The sequence below is a fragment of the Besnoitia besnoiti genome (genome assembly GCF_002563875.1).
Source record: "Besnoitia besnoiti strain Bb-Ger1 chromosome Unknown contig00014, whole genome shotgun sequence".
NCBI classification, from domain to species: domain Eukaryota; phylum Apicomplexa; class Conoidasida; order Eucoccidiorida; family Sarcocystidae; genus Besnoitia; species Besnoitia besnoiti.
In genome coordinates, this window is record NW_021703916.1 from 559,310 (window position 1) to 578,391 (window position 19,082).

The 19,082-nt window shown below is 57.5% G+C and overlaps 3 protein-coding genes across 3 annotated transcripts; all 3 read left to right on the forward strand.

Annotated features, from left to right (window-relative positions):
• Positions 1 to 871: 871 nt before the first annotated feature.
• On the forward strand, positions 872 to 5,378 carry BESB_025610 (uncharacterized protein; the record flags this gene model as incomplete). The annotated part of the gene is made up of 5 exons (XM_029361241.1): positions 872 to 1,439; positions 1,845 to 2,540; positions 2,857 to 3,429; positions 4,015 to 4,370; positions 5,370 to 5,378. 5 exons carry the CDS (start codon positions 872 to 874, stop codon positions 5,376 to 5,378), a joined length of 2,202 nt encoding a protein of 733 aa, XP_029215596.1.
• Positions 5,379 to 8,669: 3,291 nt separating this feature from the next.
• On the forward strand, positions 8,670 to 16,321 carry BESB_025620 (putative cell-cycle-associated protein kinase CDK; the record flags this gene model as incomplete). The annotated part of the gene is made up of 11 exons (XM_029361242.1): positions 8,670 to 11,972; positions 12,106 to 12,261; positions 12,665 to 12,754; positions 13,063 to 13,149; positions 13,396 to 13,552; positions 13,796 to 13,885; positions 14,303 to 14,442; positions 14,788 to 14,898; positions 15,219 to 15,279; positions 15,701 to 15,754; positions 16,212 to 16,321. 11 exons carry the CDS (start codon positions 8,670 to 8,672, stop codon positions 16,319 to 16,321), a joined length of 4,359 nt encoding a protein of 1,452 aa, XP_029215597.1.
• Positions 16,322 to 18,591: 2,270 nt separating this feature from the next.
• Positions 18,592 to 18,984, forward strand: BESB_025630 (uncharacterized protein; the record flags this gene model as incomplete). The annotated part of the gene is made up of 1 exon (XM_029361243.1): positions 18,592 to 18,984. One exon carries the CDS (start codon positions 18,592 to 18,594, stop codon positions 18,982 to 18,984), a length of 393 nt encoding a protein of 130 aa, XP_029215598.1.
• Positions 18,985 to 19,082: the final 98 nt, after the last annotated feature.

The following is a 19,082-nucleotide window of genomic DNA, read 5'->3' on the forward strand; positions in this document are numbered from 1 at the left end:
CCAGTACCCTGTCTCCCCAGCCAAATGAAATCCTTTGTTGTTTGTCTCCCGGGCTTCTTCGCCTTCATGGCTCCCCGTCTTGTTCTTTAGCACAGCAATACACGCGATGCCAGCTGGGTAGCCCTCCATTCTTTCATATCATGACTGCCTGTGGGGCACAATGCGAGACTCCTGTAACGGGGACCGAAGATGGACGATTATCAGGTAATGTTCCGCCTAAAGCGACTGGGCGTTCAGAGTGATCTGAATATATTGTAGCTCCGCAGCTTGGTATGAGACGAAGGCGACCCCCGTTCTGCGCAAATCACCCTCTCGGCAGCAGATTCTTGCATTTGGCGTGAAGCAATAGTAGTTCTGTCCAAATCGCTTATCCCTTACCTTTTGGATGGGATTACTTTTAACACCGCATAATATGCTAAAAAGTACGATTCAGGTACGAAATGAAGCGGAGTTACAAAGCGGTTACCGCAGTCACTGGCAGCGCGCGCAGGCCATAGCTTTGACTTAGGTCTCAGTCACCGCGCAGGTGAGGCATGCAAGACAGGCCGTGCCAGCCGACCACCATCAGGGTGCACACAGTTGGGTGGACATATTGCAAGCTGTCCAGTGCAATATCGTAGCGTTACGTTAAGCTGTCGGAATGAGCACGCCTTTGGAAGGGAATCTCTCGGCGATCGTGCCTTCCGGCTTGCAAGGATGCTATGCGTGTTTGTTTCTCGGTCGAGGTGTTGCTTTCGTTATCTAAACGTCAGGATACCAGCCAGTTGCGAGCCCGGCTGGCCTGGAGCGAAGCCGCGACTCAGGCACTACGCCGGTGAAGCCAAATCGTCCTGGTATCAATGCATCTGAATTGCAAATGAGTCCTGCTCAAATGGACGTCCACGCAGAGAAATCGGCAGTAGCAGTGCTGTCCCAGACAGCGCCCACGCACGGCGTCAATCGCCCTGCCGGAACTCTCAGCGATCCGGACCCCCCTGACCTTCAGGCTGGCGCTGATCACGTTAGCAGCGCATGGTCGCAAGGAGGTGAACAAACGCCTTTCAGAGATGCTGAGTTTTTGCCTCACTCTCCAAAGGCGGCTCGGATGACTAGAGAACTAGCAAGCACGCAGATGAAGCTAGTGAAATTACTTGAGGAGGGACGGGAGGGTGCGGGCAACTACGTGAGAAGGCGCATTCAGGCTCGCATGGAGAAGGCACACATTTATACCGTGCCCTCCACGTGGGTTCGTGACGCGAAGCGCAACTTTCGAAGAGCCGCGGCAAGGCGGCACATGAAAATGCACCAGCTTTTCAACAAGCTCCTGGTGAACCTTCACCAGCTGAATCCCGTGCCGGGAGAAAGCAACAACGCTAGGCATGCTGCAGGTAGTACTGTGACTGCTCACCCTGAAGGCTGCCAACTGGATGCCGCAGACAGCCCTGAAAAAGGTTCAAGTGGTAAGCACCAGCATCCATCCTGTCTCACGCACTGCTGACACTCAAAGCTGTAGGCCGCCGCAGCCCTGGTTTTACGTATAGATGTCTTGATGGCGGATACCCTATGAACGTGTCATTCCTCTGTTGAGCCGCCGGAGCAGGACTCACATGTGCGGATAATTCGATACCTGACTGTGTCAGCGAACCGCTCAAGGAGTGATCCGCGTTACTCACTGCATGGCGGGGTTGAATTTCATGCCGACTGACGCTAGAGCGTCGACATGTCTGCCCGACAATATGAACCGAGACCCTAGACTCAAAAGGGTCGGGCAACGGGATGACGCCCGCCTAAACGCTGTCTTGACGTACACCTTGTCGCCGTCCGTACGTGCGAGAAGCCTGTTGGCGGTGTTGCCTGACTTTCAGGAGGCCTATCGTCTGCTGCACGCAACGAGTGCGTCTCTCCGACGAGCACTTCTTCCATTCTGGGCTGTGAGTCCGCCTTACATGCTGGAGCAGCCGCTTGTACGTCTTCGGCGAGTACCGGAACTATGCTGGAACGTGCTTGGAGTAGTGATAGAGCACCGAAGTCGTTGGCGAGCTCAACCAACAGTGGCTCTTCGAAGGTGGTAACCTGCAGTAATGCTGCACCAGCGGATGGTCTAAGCGGGAGCCAGGCACAGGAGAGTGGAGTAACACAATCCGGCGTACGTTCGGTGACCGGGTGTACAAGTGTGGTAGGGTGCGCTTCAGCTTCACGTGAAGGATTCCTGTGCTCGCAGTTGAGACTGCAACTGTTGGAGCACGATCTTCGAGAACTGGAAAGGGAAGAGCAGAGGAGACGTGAAAGCTACGTCCGGCAGAAATTTGCAATAGCAGAGCGTCGAGGGCTAGGTTTTCTTTTAAGTGACGAGCCCGAGAGAAGGGAATTTCTATCCGCTGCGGAAGCGGAATACGAGGCATCATCCCCCAAGCGGGTTGAGCTGGCCTATTTCCGCCAGGCTGTGGCGAAGGAGCGCCAGCGGCTAGCCTCTATTGCCCCGGCTGCGATTTTGTCGCCGCAACAGAAGAGCCAGCCAAGCCTGCAGCAATTGCTTACGCGTGAGTGCGTCGTGGGCGCGGGTAAAACGTCCATTGTGAGAGTGAGGTCGCGGAGGGTCGTGAAGAGTTTCGTTCGTTAGTTCGTCTTGTGCATGTTCTGCGTTCTATTTCACTACGCGAAGATCTTCAGTCTGTTGCTCGCGCCTATTCACAGGTGTGTTGCGCACGGACAGGGGAGCTGGCCACGCCTTGTGATCTGTCCGCGCTTTCTCTGGACAGTCAAATTGGTCTGCGTGTGTGAATGGAACTCCAGAGAATGACACGAGACAACACGCGAGCACCCTTGCGGTATATTGTTTGCCGGACACTTTACTGGTTTTATTCTTTGCGATGTCAGACGGCCAGTCACGTGATGAGGCAACTGTAGCCACGGAGGAATGCAAGTCCCGTGCCTTCGGGCCCTCGTTTTTCGTCGACTTGCCCCCGGGCGACCGGCTAAATCTAGGAGGGTCACCTGCTGGAGAATCCGCGGCTGTCTGTCCGGACGTAGCGGCGTCATCGGTAAAGCGCCCGGTCTATGAAGCGCCGACTGGATCTGTCCGACCGGTGGTGGGCAGGTCAGCAGCGGCTGCCCGAGGCGACGAGTCGCCTGGGGCAGGAAGCGCTGCGGTGGGTGACACACCCGGGCCCTCGCATTTCGCGGTATTCAGTAGCGACTTGCGCGAGCATCTTCTTACAGGCTATCGAACTGGACCTGCACTAAGTTTTTTCTTGAAGATGGAAATTGCTGCCCTCCGAGCACAGATTCAGCAGGTCGAAGAGGACGACAAAGAAGACCTCGACTCTTATGTGGCAAGACACATCCGGGAGCGTATGGGGGACGTTGGTGCCACAACTCCGGCGGCCAGATGGGCACGCGATGCCCGACACAACTACCGGAGGGCTGCTATACGGAGGAATTTGAGACTTTGTAAGCTGAGGGCGAGGCTTGAAGAGAAAGAACGAAGCCTTGCGGATATATCGAACCCAGCGCCCAGCGCTGGGGAGACCTCAAGGAGCGTGTTGGCTCCTCAATCACGAGGTGGTGAGACGCAGCCCCAGCCTAGACCTACCGAGGAGTCCGCTGGTAAGACCTAGGCTGCAACTGAACGCAGGCAGCGAGCGTCTCCCGCGGTACCTGCAGTTCATAAGGAGTCGTTGTGGTTTGTTTCACCCGACAGGTTACTCGATTTCGTGGTGATCTACTCCAGGCAACCCATATATGGTGACTTTCTTAGTGGGTTAACGGCTTTAAGGGATGGTGGCGTTTCATCCCTGCTGTTACTACACCAGCGTCTGAGGTGCTCCTTGCGATCTCGCTCCGCTTGCGTGATTCTCAGCTGAGCGGTGTTCAGTAGATGCTACGGCGGGGTAACGAGGCACAGCTTTCCTCACCGCAATAGGGAAATCTATGCACACCGCAGTACACTCCGAAAAGCGGCCGGCCGGAGCATCCTTACAGTGTCGACCCTCGATCGATTGCATCACGGTAATATGTCTGCGAGTATGCATGCAGCTACGAGCTTTGATCTACCACCACCAGGGCGCCCCGGAGCGTTCCAGGTGTTGAATGATGGTGCCCCTTCAGATGTGACACCAGGCACGAGCTCGGGTGACGACAGTGTGCTGCTGGCGTTCTACGAGCCGTCAAGCGAGGGAACACAAGCCCAGTGGGGAGCTTCTGACGATGACTCCATCGTACAAATGGTGGCCGCAGCCGTGGACGAATCACCGTGGGCGCGAAGCGTCGACTGGGCCACGCTGCTCGGCGTTCATGCCCCTCGAGACAGTCAGCTGAGCCCGGTGGATGCAGACTCGCAGGCAAGTGCTCAGGAGGACGCACCCCAGAGTGATTCAAGTAACATTTCACCAGTGGGCGCTGCGTCGTCCACGACACCCATTAGCCATTCGTTCTTCGACCCCCCTGAAGGCGTTATATCAGAAAATACAGTGATGTCCCCGGCAGTCAGCGCGAGGGAGGAACTGCCTTTACCGTTTCCGTTTTGTTCTATGGAAGATGTGAGATGCAGCAAGTTTGGGTGTACCGAGATGCCGATCCATATACCATCTACCCCGCCACATTTACCGGATTCTCGCGCGCGAGATACCTCTCTCGGAGAAAAGAGTGCGCCCCCCTGGGACCCGGGGCGTGTGTATTCTCCGGGCAAGCGTCCTAATGTTGGCTCAGTCCTTCTGGATGAGCGGCAAACACCTGCAACCTCTCGGTCCCGCGGCAGCGCTTCCTTTGCCGGCCAGGGTACAGGGAAGAGATCGCTGCTTTGCCAGGAGTCCCTCTGTGTGGCCAAAAAACACCCGAAGTCGCTCGTGCCGTCTCTGTCGGGGGTCAGCGGCAGTAACAGACTGCGTGTACCAGGGAAGCGTCAGGCTGCGCCTAAAGTCGCACAGGTGGACTACCAGGTTATTCACAGTCATTCGCTTCTCCCGGGGCGTCCCACGTCCGGGGACGCCTTTGGGAGAGCAGTGCATTCAGATTGTGTGAATTCCCGGCAGGCGCAAACGGCACCCACTTATGGCCATATAAATAGGGAGGCCACGGGCCTGTGATGCAGGCCTTCTCTTCAGGACTTGAAGATGGAGGCACTCTGCCGGGATAAGCCTACTACAGAGACGAACTAGCAGCAAACAGGCACGGCGTAGCTTTGGTCTAACCGTCAAGCGATGCTGCATAGAGCAGTGAAACGGGATATTGACTGTATTCGTAACGCGCAACGCTCGGTGAAACCCTATTTCTTAGACTACATGTGAACCGCGGCCGATCCGCCCCTAACGCCACGACCAGCAGTCCGCCGGCCAAAGTAGAGTTGTGAGAAATGGCCCGGTTTAGTGGATGTCGACTGCGTATTGCCACAGCTGCCGTAGTGGGGAAAACAGCGTTCCTGAGCCCCGGAGGAGGACGATGAACACGGTCCACGCAGGGCATAGCGACCCCTAATGGTTCTTTCGGAGATTGTAGGGGAGGTCAGCAAATCAGGGAAGCCTCCTCCAAGCTTGGTTGTATTCCGGTGGAATGGGTTGTACCCGACGGCCGGGTGTAAGTGGAAACACCGCGGAATTTCTAGTCAGGTGTCACGAACCATTAACCATCATCCTGGATGGCCGGCCCCGTGGGCACCAAACGGACCCAGTTGACATTTTTGCCCGGAAACCGAAGGAATGCGGCCTTTGTTATGTGGAGGAAGGTGCGTGTCAAGTGGGTTTCATTCCAGGAATTGGATACACGAACAGAGCTGTCAGCCACGATGGAGACCCGTGCGTTTCGGGATTCGAGAAATTGCAGACCTTCGTGCGGCAACGGAGATACAGTTGTTCCGAGGCTCCCAACCGCCGGCCTTCGGGGACAGTCGTCGGAATGCCGGGCGAGAGGAGACGGCTTGGATACTCTGAGTGTGTGAGCACGGGCAGAGCTTGAATGCGGCAAAGGCGCAGCGCGAGGACGCCGGGTGGCAGATTGCCAGTGCTTGTAGTATGAGTCAGTTTCGCTGCCATAGAAGGGCACTTGCGCTCTGTATCGCGTTTCGTCATTTCCTGGCTGGCTACCAAGAAGCTTGTGTAGGCCGTACCATGTCCCACATGGAAGTCAGTTGGTCGCATGCGTCTCTCTCTCAAGTCGTGCGCAGTCGGTGACGCGAGACTACATTTGTGTGCAGGCTCAGACAAGAGGCATACAGCCTATGCACCGCTAGGACGATGGGGACAATCTAGGTCAGCCCGTGAGCCAACACTGCCGCGGAAGTGGCTGGGACTTCTCATGTTGACGTGCTCGCTACGCGCCAGTGAGTTTTGGCTGGCACCTTGAAACCGACGCGTCCCCACGAAATATCTGCACATATACCATAGGTGCTTCTTTCGTGAGTATAACGTTGCGTGGACGTGCTATGACATTTGCTGCCCTTGATGTCACCTTTCAAAGACTTACCGGCGTTTGCTACATCGTTCCCGCCCCGGTGGGGGCGAGCCTTCCACATGCCGACCTACCTCGCCGATCAGCTCTTGGCGGTCTTCATTCCTAGTATGTTTTCGCTTGATTGTTCCGCTAGCTAGGGCTGCCCACGGAATGTGATATATACCTAAAAAAGAGGACCACAGCTGCGGCGAACCGCGCTCGTATTGGGAGCGTTACTTCCGCTGACGGGGGGGAAGTGGGGCAGTAGACTGGGGTGTTGGCAGGGGTGCACCGACGCCTCAGGGAAGCTGTGAGGGGCCAGTGCACTCTTTTTCTTATAGCTCTTTTTCGAATCAGCTCTGGTCGTGGGTAGCTTCTGACAGCAGGCGCTAGACGCGTTGCATTAACGGAGAGAGAGATGGCACGCCAAGCGCCTCTGACAGTGCCAGGGAAGATGTAGCTCGCCTTGGTGACCGTAACTGTCATCAGAAACAACGTTGAATGCCACGACATGCGCAAATGAGACCAGAGGAGACACGGTCAGGCTTGTCAGAGCCTTACGACGATGTGCCCAAGGACCACCGGAGGTGGCCGTCTGCGTAGTTGCTTTGACTAGATGCATCAAACGAATTCGAGTTGCGGTCCTTTCGTTGAAAACGCAAGGAAACGCTCCAATGAGGAGCCGGGACACTTCGGCTGTAGTTTGCTTTCCTGCGTGGAGCACGGCGTTCTCGCCTGGTGCCTGACGATGACCTGACGCTGCTAGTCCAGGTCTGGCATTCGGCTGGTGGACGTAGATGTCCGAGAGAGACCTCTTGTGCCTCATCATTCACTGCGCCTCACGAAGGCTTTGCAGCCAAAGAGTTTACCCATCCATGCAGAGGCTAGAACAGCAGGCAGATTTCTACAGTGCCGCTGGTCTCTTTGTATCTGTGTAAAAGCAGACGCGGCCTCCTGCGTCACCTCAGCCTCGATGCCGACTCAAGAATGCGGCACAGGCACTGTTTGATCCTCTTCTATGAGGGCATCCTTACAGAAGGCCCTCTCGGGGGTGTGAGAACTCTTCGATTTGCCTCTATTGTCTCACCTGGCTTGGAAGCTCTTTGGCCGTCGCGATTCATGACTTGCCCACCTTTTGACATCCCGAGGAATGCCCATTGACTCACTACGAACAGAGAATGTGGCAAAAACTGACTAGTGACCGGAACGGTAGAATGACCGGCGCAGCGGTAGGCGGTCCCCGACTAAAAGGCGATCCCGGCAGAGCGGGCACGCAACAGGAAAAAGGCGTTTTCTCCCTGGTGCTGCTGCGCTGTGCATGACGGCTTTTCGTTTGCTATTGCTCCTTTAACAGCGAAGTTTAACCTGACGGACTGAACTTGGCTTCACTCGATTTCGAAGGCTGAACTTCCTCTGCGTTTCAGTGGGAAGGATGTGCTGAACCTGGCTTCCCCGGTTTCGTTTTCCTCCTTGAGCCTCGTGGTGTCCTCCTCGCGTGAATTCTTCATGCCTTCTTTTCTCGGGTTGCTTCGGTACCGCAGATGGCTTCTCCTAGTGTTTACACTCGATTTCAGTCGTCGGGTTTCTCGCTGATGCCTTCTGAGTCCTTCGGCTGCGTTCTAGTCTCTGAGAAGACAGCTCTTTTCTCGGGTTTCGGCGGACAACCCCCGTCTCGTCGTAGGTCTTTGGCCTTTGTCTTCTGCTTCTCTTCTTCTGTGTTTTCGCTTTAGGAGTATCTTGTCTTAATCTCGCGTGCGCGTTCGTGGCTCCTATCTGTGGTGTGCATCCGTGCGCGCCTCGTCTCTCCACAAAGAACGCCACCCGCGTGTTGCATGGATCACTCCTCTTTTCTTTCTCGTTTCGATTTCACCGAGATGCAGCTGTCCTCTCTACGATCCTGTGTGGCGTAGATGCCTCAACAACAAAGGAACCTGTTAGCGGCTCTTCTTCTGGATGCATTCCATCCCTTCTTTTCGGCTCGCCTATTCGTCTAGCGTCGCGCGCCCGCTGTTTCGTGCGCCATTTCCTATACCGTGGCGACTGTGAACCGACGTGTTTGCGCTTCTGGGGGGATATTCTCATCTGGTTTCGGTCCGTTTCTGTGTCGTTTCCGTGTCGCTTCTTCCTCCTTTCGGTCTTCACCCCTTTTTCTCCCCCGCTCCCCGTCGTCATCCCCCCTGCCCCTCCCCCCCCCCCCCCGCCCCCCAGGTCTCGCTGCACATTTATTTCCGTCATTCCGCGGCAGATTTTCTCCTCGTTTTCGCGCGATGGACAGCCAGATGCATCAGAAGCTGGACGAGCTTCGAAGCAAGTTGAACCGACAGCGTGCGCAGGCGCCTTTGGTTCCCCCAGCCCTTTCTTCGCTCAAGACGTCGTCGACTTCGACGCGTTTGGGTCCCTCAGAAGCCCCTGCTCTTCACAGGCTGGAGAAGAAGGCACGCGGGCAGCAAGCGATCGCGACACCGCCTCCCACGGACGAAGGGCGGCTGGGAGAAGGGCAGAAGAAGGTAGCCGAGGACCGTCAAGCCGCGGGCTTGGAACGCGAGCCCGCGGGAGCTTCTCCTCTTGACGAAGGGAGGCCGGCCACGTTGTCGCATGCAACCTCAGGTGCCGCAGGCCTGGCGGCGAGCTCTCCCAACCGGCCTTCTGCGTCGTCATCATCACCCGCCGCCTCTGGCCCCCATGCTCCCGCGCCTTTGTCTCGGCATTCGCCGCCTTCGCCCCCGTCGAGCGCATCTGCGTCGGAGATCGCGTCCTCCGCTTCCCCGGGGCGCTTCGCGGCGCCTTTGCCGCCCTCCAAGGCTTCTGCGCGGCGGATTGTGCTTCTCGAAGGCCGGAAGAAGAGTACGGCGGCTCTCTTGACCGAGGGGCTCCCCCTGCGCCCTGGAGTCGCCTCAGTTTCTTCTTCCTCGCAGCAGCTGCCTGCTTGCAACCAGCGACCGGCTGACCCCTCTCCCTCTTCTGCTGCCGCTTCGGCAAGTCGAGAGAAAGCTGCCGGCGAAGACGGCCGAGGCTCTGTGTCGCGGGCCCTCGTGGAGGAGCTGCAGCAGTGGCACAGCCGGCTGAGTGAAAACGTTGAAAAACAGCTCGAGGAACTGCACATGCGCGCCCGGACGCACTACCTGCCCTCCCACGCCTCCACAGACGCTGTGGGCACGGCTAGCACACCGAGAGACTCGGACTGCGCAACGCGCGGCTGCAGCGACGACTGCGGCGGGGCGACCGCAGGAGAGCGGCGAGCGGAGGAAGAGGACGGCCTGCGAGGCGACGGCGCAGAGAAGCGCGAAGTGAGCGGCAGGCGCGCGGGCGACTTGACCGGCATGGCGGTCGCTGCTGACGAGTGCAGAGCGGCCAGCGCGGCGTCGACCTCGTCGCCTGTCTCTCCGCGGCTCTCGCCCACGCCGGAGTCCTCTCGGGAAGACGGAGTTGAGCGGTCGCGGGCTCCGCGCGGCGCAGAGGGCGAGCCCGGCGACGCAAGCAAGAGCCCCGGGTCGACTCATTTCCATCGGTACCGCGGCCTAAAAAATCCGCATTTGCGCGAAATGAAGCCCAGTCCCTTCTCCACAGAAGACGCCGCGGGCGCTACAGCCGGCGCTGCATCCGGCGGCTGCCCGCCCGCGGCGGGCAGCCGCCAGAGCCCGCAGAGCCGCGACAACGAGCGAGCGTCGCAGGGGAGCCGCGGCTACTACTCTCGCCATTCCGAAGAGGGCGTTTCCTCCTCGCGTTTTGGCGCGACAGATGATGGGCTCTCGCTCAAGAGAGAGCGCCTCGAAGACCGCGACGAGGACGATGAGCGCGTCAGCCGCGCACCCGACAGAAGGCGAGAGCGAAGCCGCAGCCGCGAGTGTCACGGGAGGCGGCACCAGGAATTGACACACGCGCGAGACGCCCGTCGGGGTTCCTCCCCAGACACCAAGAGAGAGACGCCTGGCCACGTGCGCCGGTCGGCGGAAGACGACGCGGGGGGGCGCGACTGCGTGAGGCGCGAGGAGGAGGCGCGCGCGCGGCGGCCCCCGCGCGGCCGCGAGCGGAGCGAGGGCGAGAGAGAGAAGGACGCGAGTTCCCAAGCGGTCTCCGCGTCCTCCTCGGGGCGGCGCCGGAGCGAAGAACGCGACAGAGATATTTCGAGCTCTCGAGGTATCGCCGGCGCGCGGCATGAAAAGCGCCCGCGCCGAGGCGAGGACTTTAGAGAGCGGAGAGACCGGGGGAGGGTAGGCGAGACGGCCCCAGGGGACAGGGCGCAGAGTGAAGGCTCTAGCGATGACCGGGAGGAGAGAAGACGCAGAGCGGGCGCGTGCAGCGGAGGCAGCGGCGCGGCAGACCGCGGTGTCGCCAGGCACGACGGCGGCCGCAGACACACCCCCCGCAGCAGCGAAGAGCGACGGAGCGTCAGTCGATCCGCGAGCCCCATCACGCGCGAGAACAGCGTGGAGCCCGACGCGGGCAACGACAGGCGCGACAGAGGCGGAGACATGCGGAATGGACGACGAGGCCCCCAGAGAGACGCCCACAGAGACGGCGCGAGAGAGGGCCTCTCGCCGCCGTCTCGCAACGGGTCGGCTCCGCGGCGCGGAGACACCTCCAGAGACCGCGACCGCGACCGCGACCGCGATCGAGAGAGACCCGACGCACGGGAAAGCTGCGGCGAGCGACGAGAGGAGGACCGGCAGAGAGACGAAGGGCGGCATCCGCTGCGGGCGCGAGCGACCAGCGGAGACAGCGTGGACCGCGAGCGACCGAGTGAAGGCGCGACGAACGCGGTGAGAGGCAGAAAGCCCGGGGAAGCGGAAGACGAGAAGGAGGAAGGCGAAATCGACGAATGCGAAGAAGAAGCGAGCGCGAAGCCGCCCAGGAACGAGAAAGAAGAGGAGCCGACGACGGAGAGCAGAGAGAGAGAGAGCTCCGCTGCGCCGGAGGCGAAGAAGAGTGCGGAGGAAGAAGACAACGAAGAGGAGGAGGAAGAACGCGAGGAACGGGAGGAACTGTTCACGCCCGAGCCGGGTGAGAACGAGATGCTGCTCACGCCAGACGACGAGGAGGACGCGTCAACGGCGGGGCGGCTGAAGCCAGGTGAAGAAGGAGAGAGCGCGAAAAAAAAGAGGCGCGAGGGGCAGCAAGCGTCGCGGACGGACGGCGGCGAGAGCGGGCCTGAAGTCTCGATGCGCCGCGGAGCCGGCGCCCGCAGCAGGGGCGCCTGGATGGGCGACGGCGAAGGGCGCGGCGGAGACGAGGAGGATAAGACAGAGGAAGACGGAAGGGGGGACGCCGAGGAGAAGCGGCTTTTTGGGCCACCTGGGAAGCACGAGGGCGCCGCGCAGGGCGAAGGGAGAGAAGACGACGAGGGCGTCAGCCCCCCGGTCGACGAAGATGTCGACCCGGAGGAACGCGAAGAAGAAGAGGAGCTGCAGAAGCAGCTGCAGCTCGCTGGCGCCAGTTGCGTCTGCAAGCGCAGCAGCAGCTTGATGTACGGATGCCGTCGCGTGGAGATCTTCAAAAAGCTCAACAAAATCAGCGAGGGTACCTACGGTGCGGTCTTCCGCGCCATGAACCGAGCCACCGGCGAGATTGTGGTAAGTGCTGAAGAAGCAGCTCGCAGAAACGCAACATATGAGAGGCGCTGCGCCTCTCTTTTGCTGGTCTCGACGATCAACTTACACGACTGAGTCGATCTTGCTGTGCCTCTCTCTGCGTTTTCCTTTCCAGGCGCTGAAGCAGATCAAGTACCACAACCGCCTGTGGAGCGAGGGCTTCCCCGTAACCAGCTTACGCGAAATTTCCATCATGCTCGAGCTGCAGCATCCCAACGTCTTGGATGTGCAGGAAGTCGTCGTGGGCACGGGCCAGCATCAGGTCTTCATGGTGAGACTCGGCAACCCTGAAGACGCCGAGCAGCTAGTCGTTGCGGCTTTCACTCAATGGAGTAGAATGCTGGAGTCCTTCACTTTCGGCGGTCATCAGCACTTCAGCTTAAATTTCCATCTTGTCTTTTCTCTTCCGACCGACAAGCGCGCCCGAGGCCTGGCGCGAGGCGAGGGCGGGGTCCACTCGCTGCGGTCTGCTCATGACGACTTCAGCGTTGGCGTGACTGTGCGTCGAGAGTGAGGACGCGCCGACTTCCTGGAGGAAAAAAAGGACGCATGGGACGCATTGACGGCTTAAAAGCGCGTCTGCTTGCCGGTGCGCGTGCGGAGGAATCTGAGGCAGATTTTCTTTGCTTGCTGAAAGTGTTTTCTGCGTGGCTCTGTTGTGCATGCTCTTTCAGGTCATGGAGTACATTGAGCACGAGTTGAAGACGCTGCTCGATGAGAAACCCGAGTTCTCTACGGCAGAGAGGAAATGCCTCCTGTACCAGGTAAGCAGGGCACACACCCCTCTTTGCTGGCTATGTGCATATATTCCTTTATTTATAAATATGTGTATTTATATATATTTATATATATATATCCGCGTTAGGGCGCTTTCGCGTTGCGGGACGTGAGGTTCTTTCGATATAGGGTTTAGCTTTTTCGCCTCAGCATCTGTCAAGGGGCTCGGCCCCGCTCCCTTCCTCTTGCCTCGCAACGCGCGACTATGTTTTGAGCGAATGGTAGTCCCACGAATTCCTTTCTCCATCTTCCTCGGCTCTCTCTGAGCCTGCGTGCTTTGGACTCGATGCTTCAGCTTCTGGAGGCGCTGGCGTACATGCACGCGAACTTCGTCTTCCATCGCGACTTGAAGCCCAGCAATTTGCTCTACTCGAATCGCGGAGTAAGGACCTTTGGCGTGGAGAATTCCCGGATTTACTCAGCCCTTCCGTCGCTTCGCAGCCAGGTCGCTGCTCTGGAATGTTTTCCCCGTTCTCCGCCGTCTCAAAACGTTCTCCGCCGGCGTGAGGGCATGTGTGTGCGGCGCCTCTGGCGTTTTTTCGCTCCGTCTCTTCACCGCCCGCTACTTCTCTTTTTCTGAGGCTTGGCGCGCTGCGTCTCTTCTGCGTGCGGTCTGTGTTGCGCGCAGGTATTGAAGGTCGCGGACTTTGGGATGGCGAGAAAATTCGGTTTTCCGCTGCACAACCGCGTCTTCACGAAGAACGTCGTCACGCTGTGGTATCGCCCGCCAGAGATCCTTCTGGGGGAGGGAACGTACGACGCGGCCTGTGACGTCTGGGCAGTCGGTGAGCGCCGAGATGACTTCTTTTGATTTCGAGGCTGAATGCAATGAGGGTGCTGGTGGGCGAGGAGCTCGATTATTCCGTGCTTTTGGGTCGTCACTCGAGGAGGCGTCTTCGAGAGGGCTGTCTTGGACCGGGGTCAATGCTGTAGCATACATTCCATACTCGTGCCCCTGTCGTTTGTCTGAATCCATGAATGATTGTCAAGTACTTCACTCTGCGTTCTCTCTGGGCGCTGCGATGCAGGTGCAATCTTCGGCGAAATGCTTCGCAAGAAGCCTCTCTTCGCAGGCCATGGCGAACTGGATACCCTCAACTCGATCTTCAAACTCTGCGGTGAGTGCCATGCCCTTTCGCTCTTCTTCTCCGCTGCCTGTGGCGACGCCGTCGATACTTTTGGCACGCCCGAGGGCAGGGCACGTCTATCTCCGAATGCATATATATATATATATATATATTTGTTCATGTATTTATTTATTTTTATGTGTGGTTTTTACAGGTTTGCATGCGTGTGTGCTTTCTGCTGGAAATGTGCCGTTCTTTTTTCTCGTCATGTCTCTGTCTCTGAATAGGACTTTGCTGTGCTCACTGTGTGTGTGTGTTGCCTCGCTGCCCTTGTGGCTTTCTGCGGGCCTCTGCGCTGACCCCGAGTCCGCCGCTTGACGTGATGGGGGCGTCATGTTTTTCTGCATGAGTCGATTCACCTTCATCGCGGTTTTTGTGCCTCTCTCCTCACTGCGCTGCACCCCTCAGGGACCCCGACGGAGGCCTCGTGGCCAGAGTTCTTCTCGCTGCCGCACATCAAAAATAAGAAATTCTTCAACGCGCCGCCGCAGTACCAGTCTTCGTGGAGGGAAGCTTTTCCTCCGCCCTCCAAGCACCTCGCGATGGGTGTACGTGCAAAACGGTTAAGGGCTGAGACAGGAGGCAGATAGCTGTCTTTTGTCGTGTGAAGCGGCGTGACATTCGCATGTCTATTGGCGAGTGTCCGCGCAGCCAGAAGGCCTCTCTGAACCGCATCGCTCTTCGTTCACGCCCGCATGCTGCACGCGACGCCGGTATACCTCGTGCGTGCGGTTTGCTCTATTCACATATATATATATATATATATATATATGCATGTAATGTAGAGAAAATACGTGTCTGCTGCTGTGTGGCTTCGCGATGTGCGCCTTTAGGTTTATTTTTGGAATCGCGTTCGAATCGGGGTTTCACTGTTTCCGTTGCCATGTCCTCAGAGCAGCGGCGTGCTGACAGATCTAGGCCTCGATTTGCTGCAGAAGCTCCTCGAGCTGAATCCGGCGAAGCGAATCACGGCGGCCGAGGCGCTTCAACACGAATATTTCCAGGTAGGAGGAAAGATGTCTCTGCACAGGCTTCCGCACATCAGCATTCGCATCCGAAGGGCACTGCAGTGCAAAAAAGACTTCAGCGGAAGGCCGCGAAGGCGCGCGTGGCTGCAGCAGGATGGGGCACGCGAGGAGGCGTACAGGGGCGTACCGACTGCAGCGGCAAAGAAGAGATAAAGCGCAAGAAGAAAAAGAGGAAGACCGGCAAAGGGGAGTCTCACGCCGGTCTACGCGCGCGTGGGTGTGGAAGCACGCTTATCTGTGTGTTGTCTCGCCTTTTCGCACGCCTCTAGTTTTTGGGTAGTGTTGTTTTTCTTCAGGAAAAGCCTAGGCCGCAGCTCAAGGAGCTCATGCCGACGTTTCCGGACACCAACAACCAAGGTATGCTGTTTTCGGTTTCTTTTTTTTTTCTTTTTCTGCGCGTTTCCTCATACGCTTGCCGGTCAAGCACGGGAGACAAAGCTGGATGCCTCCCTACTTGGTGAGCGGCGGGAGTGTGCTACGTTACGGAGGATGGGGGTGGTCCCTCCACCATTGTCTTTCGAGGCGTCGCAGGGCAATCGTCACACGCCATGCAGATGCGTAGTTTAGATTTTTCAGATACACTGACGCGTCGTCCCCTCGATAAACTCGTGAGGGCGGAGCGCTACACGCGGCTTTATTGTTCACTCTGGGGAGCTGTAGGCGTGCGCCGTAGATCGTTCAGAAGCAACTGATTCTCAACGTGATGTCTGCATGCTGAACTCATGCGTCCGCATTCATTCGCTTTTCTGCGCGGGGATTTGTGGCGCCATGCTCTCAGCACGCCGGAAGAAGCGACGCCTGGGCAGCGGCAACGCGTTCGATGAGCAGAAACGTGAGTGCAGAAAGGAGGCAGGCAATTCTTACATAACTCGAAACTGAATCTACTCATGCGTACTGTTATATATGTGCGTATTCACTTACATACAGCTATATATAAGTTTTTCTCAATTTTTGCTCGGATACGCGCGCCAGCAAATCCGCTCCACGTCGCCGTTTTGCCACGACCTGAAGACATCGTGGGCGTCATTCGGATGCCAAATCCTCAATGCCTATATACTAATATATATATATGCTTGCGTGTGCGCAACACATATCTGTATAGCGCACGATATGTGAACACATATCTCCATGCATAGGCATCGGACAAACTCTCGATGTACTGTTAGAGTGCCCGCCACGCAATCGACGTGCCGCTGCTGTATAGCTCGGATTTTCGGGACTTCTTTGTCCCTTCGTCGTGTCTCTCCTCTCCACAGCTTTTTTTTTCTGTCTCTGCGTTGCGCCCACAGATCAAGACTCCTTCCGCTTCGGCGCCAGGGTGGACGCGGAGAAATTTCTTTCCGCACTCGCGGATCAGTCTAAGGAGAAGAAGGAGAAGAAATTAGGGAAAGGCAGGTGACGTTCTCCGCGCGCTTCCGTTCTTTTCGTTGAGGTCGTGGCGCTGACGGGGCGCGAGAGTTAAGAAGGGGGGGCTGGCGACGACGGAAGCCGCGAGGCGCTGCACCGCTGTGGCAAACCCCGGGGACGAGGCACCTGGGAGCGCCTGCGCCAGACGGAGATCTCCCCTCGCCTGCGGTGTACTGATTAGACGTGTACGTAGGTGCATGCACGCGCGCGTATATGTGTGTATGTGGCCCGATATATATTCTACATTCCTGTGAAAATATAAAACCCTAAACCCTAAATATATATATATATATATTCACAGGAATGTAGAATATAGTTTCGTTTAGCGGCCCGCGTGGGCGTGCAGTGCATGCAGGCGCGCAGCCAGCAGAGCGTGTTTGTTTTCTCGCTTCCCGCGGTGCGTGTCCGAGTGCTGTTAGTGTGGAGAGGCAGCCGGGGGATGAGAACCTGAAACGTTTTTTTCGTGCATCCATTTTGGTGGGGGGCACCGTTTTTCCTCTCTCGCTGCAGGCGATGATACGGTTTTGTCGAGTTGCTGGCAGTGAGGCGCAGCTCACACAAGTCTTGGGGTCGGTGGCGGAGCCGCGATGCATTCGTGTCTTTCGGGGATTTTTTCCACTGTCGGTCTCTGCTGAGTCAGTCTTGCCATCCGGGCGCAGCCCAAACCAAGTCCCTAAGTTCTACCAGCTGTCGGCTCGCGTTTTGCGAGGGCGACCCGTTTCGACATCCGCGTTGCATTTGCACATGCATGCGACCATAGTTGTCCCGAATTTTTTCGTGCACGGGGCGCAGAGCACACATATACACCGAACTCCTAGCGGTATCCGAGGGAGTGACTGAGAAGCTTCGGAAGACCTTGCGACGCGAAGAGCTCGGAAACTTAGGAATTCGGTCGAACCAAGTGACCGGTCTAGTGTGCCAAAGAGCCGACAGTCGTATCAGATACACTCGAGACGATCTCCTGGACAATGTTGGTTATGAAAACCACGGAAAACGCAAAATAAAGAAACGCCTCCTGCAGTGTGTGTACACGCCGCAGAGCTACTGGAGTCAAAGCGCCACGTGTACCGAGCAACACCGATTTCGACTCGTTCGCAAAAGAGAGCCCCTTTGCCTATGGTGTTTTGCTTCCCACGTGGACTTCGTGGCAGCGGAGTAAAAATTTGAACGCAGTTTCTCTAGAATGAATTACTGGCACACGGCGCGCCGCGCCGCGTGCCGCCGGAGACACCCCAACGACACTACGCTGCTTCTACGGAAGATATTTACCGTTAACGAGCAATCAGCCCAGTAAAAGAGTCACTTCGTCTGGATTCTATCCCAGTTGAAGACCGAGAGAAGTGGAAAGTTGCGTGCGACGTTTTTCAAGAAAGAACAGTGCGCAATCATTGTATCAAGCCGGAGAACGGATCTTTTTCCTTGCCGTCTCGCCGACCATGGATGAGAGCTTAAGTGTACATACAGCGGAAGTGTTGTCCTGATGTGTCATCTTGTTGTTTCTTCCAGAATTATTCAAGCTTACTGCAAGACGCCATTTCGTCCCCCTTCAGCACAGCTTCTTTATAGTCTGGCGGTTTCCTCTGCTCTTTCTCTACGAGTATGACAACTACACACGACAGTTCGCGCTTGCCCGCTTTGCGTGGTGTCACGCGCGCTTTCACCCACCAGCAAAAGTGAGACTTTTTCTGTCTCTTCTTTGCCGTTCCATCGCCATACGGGAGCGCCGACTTGCACCGCCAGCTCTCTCATTTCCTCCTATTCCTGAGACACACAGAGTGTGGAGAGGCGACGGTCGAAGGAAGGCGTTCAGCCTTGGAAGCCCTTCGCTAATGCGCATGTCTCCTGATCCTCTTTTCTCATGACAAAAAAAGCCTTGTCGTCCTCCGTTCGTGCTCGCATTCACATTTTCTTTCTATCGAATACGTCTCGCAGCGTGGAATTCAAACAACCCTACTCGGTCATCTGCATTTTTCTTTCTTGTTTTGCATTTCTTTCCCGTGTGTAGGGCGCTGGTGTCCACCTGTCTCTCGTGGCCCAACGCGCTCCCTCTTGTCCTGCCTGTGGATTTCGGTTCCTCTCCTTGTGCTTCGGCCAGATCTCCTGCTTTCCTCTGGCTGATTGGTTCTCCATGCGCCTCATTTTCTCTTGCCGAAGGAGGCGTGTGCCCAGAGTTCCACCGCGGGAGACGTCGGTTGCGGGCTCGTTCAGCGGCGTCCTTCGTTCCTGCTAGCGCGAAGCCTCGCTCTCTGGCGTGGGAGAACCATGCGACCCCCTGCTCCCGCGCTCTCCTCTTCGTCTTTTCTCCAGCCCCGCTTTCTCCCGCCGGACTCGTCTGCCTTCCTCTCCTCCGCCCTCGCGCCGGCGTCCGTGGCCTCGCCGCTCAGTGCTGCAGGTCTGCCCTCCTCGCCTTCAGGCGCGCCCTACGGTCTAGCGACGGTCGGCGCGCTCGCGTCTTGGCTGATGCTCCTCTGCGTCGCGCAGGAGCTTCCTTACGACTTGGGAGAGAACGTCGGTATCCGCTTTCGGCGCTGGGTTCGCCGCTACCCCGCGCTGTTTGCGCCCTGGAAGGCCTTCCTGCGCTGGCTTGGCCGCCAGACGCGTCTCGTCTCCATCGGGGACTACATCCTCACTGAACACATGCGCCTGAGTGCGTAGAGCGACGCCACCTTGCGCTCTATCCACGCTAGGTTTCTTTAAAGCCTCCAACTTCCGCTTCCTCGCTTCTTTCTCAAACCCGGCGACGACGAGTGGGC